Source organism: Vigna angularis, chromosome 4 (assembly GCF_016808095.1).
Source record: "Vigna angularis cultivar LongXiaoDou No.4 chromosome 4, ASM1680809v1, whole genome shotgun sequence".
Taxonomy (NCBI): domain Eukaryota; kingdom Viridiplantae; phylum Streptophyta; class Magnoliopsida; order Fabales; family Fabaceae; genus Vigna; species Vigna angularis.
In genome coordinates, this window is record NC_068973.1 from 34,866,672 (window position 1) to 34,871,781 (window position 5,110).

At 36.9% G+C, this 5,110-nt stretch overlaps 1 protein-coding gene across 2 annotated transcripts; it reads right to left on the reverse strand.

Moving 5' to 3' along the window:
• Positions 1 to 757: 757 nt before the first annotated feature.
• LOC108321806 (proline-rich receptor-like protein kinase PERK1) lies at positions 758 to 5,110 on the reverse strand. 2 transcript variants are annotated; one of them, XM_017553666.1, is made up of 8 exons: positions 4,251 to 5,110; positions 3,480 to 3,911; positions 3,211 to 3,294; positions 2,978 to 3,048; positions 2,457 to 2,539; positions 1,978 to 2,122; positions 1,683 to 1,833; positions 758 to 1,088 (listed from the first exon to the last, which is right to left on the reverse strand). In XM_017553666.1, the coding sequence occupies exons 1-8, from the start codon at positions 4,903 to 4,905 to the stop codon at positions 1,051 to 1,053; spliced, it is 1,659 nt and encodes a 552-aa protein (XP_017409155.1). In that variant the 5' UTR covers positions 4,906 to 5,110; the 3' UTR covers positions 758 to 1,050. The 2 variants fall into 2 exon arrangements, with proteins under 2 accessions (XP_017409155.1, XP_017409154.1); XM_017553665.2 differs by having other exon boundaries at positions 1,672 to 1,833; positions 4,251 to 5,106.

The following is a 5,110-nucleotide window of genomic DNA, read 5'->3' on the forward strand; positions in this document are numbered from 1 at the left end:
GTTAAAAATTAAAAAACATATTTAACAATTATTACAGCTAAAAGAGATATTAAGTCTAAGAAAATTAAATAAAAACAAGGTAATAAAATATAAAAGTTCTATATGTGATATGATTTACTGAGATGTTGCATTTTGAAAATTGGTTATATGAGAACGAGTTAGATTTGAACTCTATTTCATATTCTATAACAAAAACAGTGGTCACTTATGATATAATTTTGCATTGTGTAAATATTTTGTTTATTTTTCAAAAGTTTAAGTTTTTATTTTTTATATAGAGGATTTGTAAATATATTTTATATACTTATATGTTGATTTATATTTTTATTAAATACCTAATGCTTTAAATTAGTAAGAAAAAAAGAACTTAAATTTCTCGTTAAGTGCTTTTGTGTGCCTGTCAGTGTGTTTATGGACCACCCTTAGAAGTGCCAATCCGCAACATTCGACCTAGATTATCTCTAATTACGTTTTGAAATCTCTAACCAAGTAAGTTGAGGAAGCTTTCGAATAAAAAGTTGTTCAAATTTTTGAAAAGACTATTATATGTGAACAAATTTTTTTAACAATTTTTTAATAATACACTATGTGTCACTTTTTATTGATGTATATATTTAAAATAGACCAATCATCAGCTATTACATAGACCGTTGTAAAAAATTAGTCAAAAAAGTTGTTAAAAAAATATTTTCGTTGAAAACCAATGAAGAATTTGAACGTCTTACTCTAGTCTGGAATTGTGTAAGAGCTTTACATCTTGAGTAGAACATAATTACCATAGTTCTGAATTTTAAGTTCACAGTACAATTCTCCATGTTTAACCTATTTTACAATATCTCTCGGAATGATTGGTGAGCCTCACTACTTGAGCCTGATGAGTAAAGGCCACAAGCACTAGTGGTTTCAGTGTACCCACTGGAGTTGTATTTCTGAGCTGATAATGCCAAATTAAAACTTCTCAAGCCATACTGCTATTGGTTGTCGCCATAATCTAAATACTTTGACCAATTGTGTTCTGGGGTATTCTCCGGTGTAACATCTCCAACAAGATCAGTAAGAGAAACCACTCCTTCTAAGGCTCCAACTATCTGTTACAAATTGTGAACTTAGTGGTCAGAGTCTCATATGTACTTACACAACAAAAACAGACCATGTTTATCAGAGCTAGAGAGAATTTTAACAAAGGAAATCTAGATATTAAGAATTAATTGTCTAGTTGTATGTCCTAATTGAAAGTTGAAATATCAATACTGATTTAATTATGTAACTGAGAGTATCTATTGAGGAAGGTTGAAGCAATCCAAAGGATTGACCAAGATTTTAATGTATTGACAAAACTTGAGTACAGTTAAGTGTTTTTCAGTGTTGTTTTCCATCATAATTAGTTTTATTTTGACATTCTATGTTAACCAATTATACAAACTTTTATTAGTCATTACTAAGGTAAACCTTTAAATTCACCGAAAATCTTCACCTACGTACGTATTGTCCTAAGATTTTTTCTAATAAGAAATTTTCTTTTAAGTTTTTGCATATCTGTCTATAATCATCATTCTTTCAAATTACTGTCCTGGTCTAGTCACGGATTTACTGAAAAAGTTATAATTAGCTTAGTTCTTCCATCTTTCTGTCCTTATGTGATGCTGATGAAAATGATAAACAGATGATTACTTGGCTCATACGAGGTCGAAGTTTGGATGAATGGCGCACACAAGCAGCTGCACATGTAACCATTCTAACCATCTCATCAGCATCGCAGTTTTTCTGCAACCTTGGATCAACAAGGTTGTCGAAATTCTCTTCTTGTAGTGCTCGAGCAAGCAATGGCCTAGCCTGCAGTCCAACACACAGACAGGTCATTTTAATACGGAGGATCAGGATCAAAAGAAAATCGTCCCTCAAATTTACCATTACTTTGAGTTGGCAAAACATCTACTATCGCTAGACATATTATTGGAAAGAACTCAGTCAACTCACCCAGTCAACCAAGCTCTCAATCCTAGATCCTGCTGCAGTGATTGGTGGACGTCCGGTTATAAGTTCCAAAAGCATGACTCCGTAGGAATATACATCTGATTTATCTGTCAATTTACCACTTGATGCATACTCCGGAGCCACATATCTGCAACGAAACTTTTGGCTTTGAAGTTCTATAGTTGGCAAAAGCTGATTTTGACATATGCAATAGACAGCTTTGGCAACACATGATCGCTGTATAGAAACATTTTTTTTCAACCGTTTTTTTCTGTTACTTGTAAGGAGGGCGCTGCTTATTTACTGAAGAGCTAAAATGACCAATGTTCACTTTGTGATGCTGACTTAATAGTAGAGAAGAAAATTCAATGTTTACTTAAGTATTTTAAGGAATTCACAGCACTTTCTGTTTCAAGAAAACGATGAGGTTAATGTTAAGTAATGCACTATGATACGTGCAGTAAGATGGATAGAGTCCTTACCCAAAGGTTCCCATCACTCGGGTGGTGAGGTGACTAATATGGCTATCGTTTGGTAAGACTTTTGCCAGGCCAAAGTCAGAAACCTAATACAAACAGAAGCTCAGCATAAATGTTTCTAGAGTAATTGAGAAAGATAGGTCTTAGATAATCAGTTATTAACATAGGAACACTTCGTGTGCTGTATGATGCACAGGGAACAAAATTAGGAAGTCATTTGAAAAAAAAAACAGAGTAAATATAACAGACTTTTTTTTAAAAGAGGATTAAACAATGAGTACGAAGCATAGGTGATCAAAAGAGGGGACAATCTCCAATTAACTTAGCGTTCTGATTTTCTGAAGGACTCATTCGGAGTCAACTATATTAAAAAATGTTCCTTTTACTATCAATATTTCCTTTCAAGACTTGCATTTCATGGAAAGAAGACACAGAAGATTTTTGCGGAAGGAAAGAATAAAAAAGCGTATAAAATTAATAATAACATTATCATATAGTAATCAAGGGAACAAGATTAGACTTACCTTGGGTTCAAAATTAAAATCAAGAAGAATATTAGATGCCTTAATATCACGGTGAATAATTGCTGGATTACCTGTAACCATGATGATCACGATTAAAAACCAATTACCATTTCCTAAAGTCATAAGCACAGGATCCTTATATAAGATTTAAGTATGTAACATCAAGGAATGATACAAGTTAACAGCAAAATCCTGAATCAGATTCTAACTCAAAAGTGAAGAATTCTCACAACCTTCATGTAGATATGCCAGCCCTTTTGCAGATCCGAGGGCAATTTTAATTCTCGTTGTCCATCCTAAGAAGATACTCCCCTCCCCTGCAGTACAATTTTATGTCATCTTCAGGACCATGCAACCGTAGTACAGAACCATTGAAAAAACCTGTCCTCTATACAGGACAAAACAACTATACTTAAAACAGAACTTTTTCACGAGAAACCAGCAGTGCCATCAACAACAGAGCAGAAAAAGTTTCGGTGGATTACCATAAATACAGACTTACCGTGCAAGTGAAATTCCAATGTGTTATTTGGAACAAATTCATAAACAAGCATTCTCTCTGCCCCAGAAACGCAGTAGCCAGCCAATTCAACAAGATGCTTATGATGCACTCGACTAATTGTCTCAACCTCAGCTTGAAATTCTCTCTCTCCTTGTTGGCTACCTGATTTTAGTTGCTTAACTGCAATTTGCTTTCCACATGGGAGAACTCCTTTGTACACATAGCCAAAGCCACCTTCTCCAAGAAGGTTGGACTCAGAGAAACAATTAGTGGCCACTAATATTTCATCATACGTGAAACTACCATTCCCGGGACTGAAGGCTGCCCTTGGAGCATGATTTGGAATTGTTTTCACAGACACTGACTTAAAAGAACCTGATTTGAGATTCGGTGGCAGCGTTGGATTTGGTGGCACTTGAATAACATGAGATCCTGATGATGAGATCATGCAGTGTGCAAGCAGATTAATAATTATCCAAACCATGAAATGCATTGAATTGAACTCTATTATCCATCACCTTTTTATATAATAGAAGGGATCATGTAAACTACAAAACTACGCCTTTACATTTAGGGGGAAATTAACCATCCCTTTGTTATTATTGAAGTTTCATATCACTAAATATGCAATAAAAATTTGCATTACAAGTTAGTATGAGTTATTAAAATGAAATTTTGAATGGATTAAGTGGCAGAAAGTACATAACAAACTGGTGTTAACTTTTTTTCTGAGATTTAGCTAACAAACAAAAAGGGATAAGATTTTCTAACCCTTGGATTCAATGGAGGGTGGTGATTCCTTAGAGCGACCCGTGCACAGATTCTTCTGTTTGGTTTTCTTCCTATTCCTGCATAGAAGTAATCCAATACTAAAAACAAACACCAAAACGATTGCCCCAATTACAAGCCCAACAATAAGCCCACTTGACACGTGGTATGTTGAGGCCTTCTGAAAATCCACAGCCACCGGCAAATTCACTTCCGGCGCAGATAACGGCAAGGCGGGGCTCCACGGCGTTGCCAGGGTTGGTTCCGTCGTGAATGAAGGAGGTAAAGGCGGTGGAGGAACAGTCGACGTCGTCACCGCCGCCGCCTCCGGTGTCAGAGGCATATCTGGCAATGCAGGTGGAAAACTGGCGGTGGGAGACGGAGGCGATGGCGCAACTACAAGCGGCGGAGTGAGAGATTCCGGCGACGGAGACGGCAACGCCGGCACCGTCAGAGGAACAGGTGTAACTGAAGATGGCGGTAGAGGCAAACCTTGGAAGAATAAAGTTTCCGGCGACGGGGAGGACGGGGCTGGAGGCGTCAGAAACATCGATGGTGACGGCGAGGACTGGAATGCGGGTGCTGCTGGTTGCGGAAACGGCTGAGGAACGACGTCAACCGGCGTGGACGCCGGAGAATATGGTGTAACTGCAAACATGATTGTATAACAGTGGGTAGGAGTTGGAAGGTGAAGACGAAACTCATGCACGTGAAGAAGCGAAGCAGAGCATATATGAATATTATAGTGGGCGCCGAATTGCTATGAAAAAATTGAAAAGAAAATTATGACATAGCAACTCTATAAGCTGTAGCATGTAGCCACAAATGGCTAGTGCAATCCAACTATGTTTAACACCTTTTTC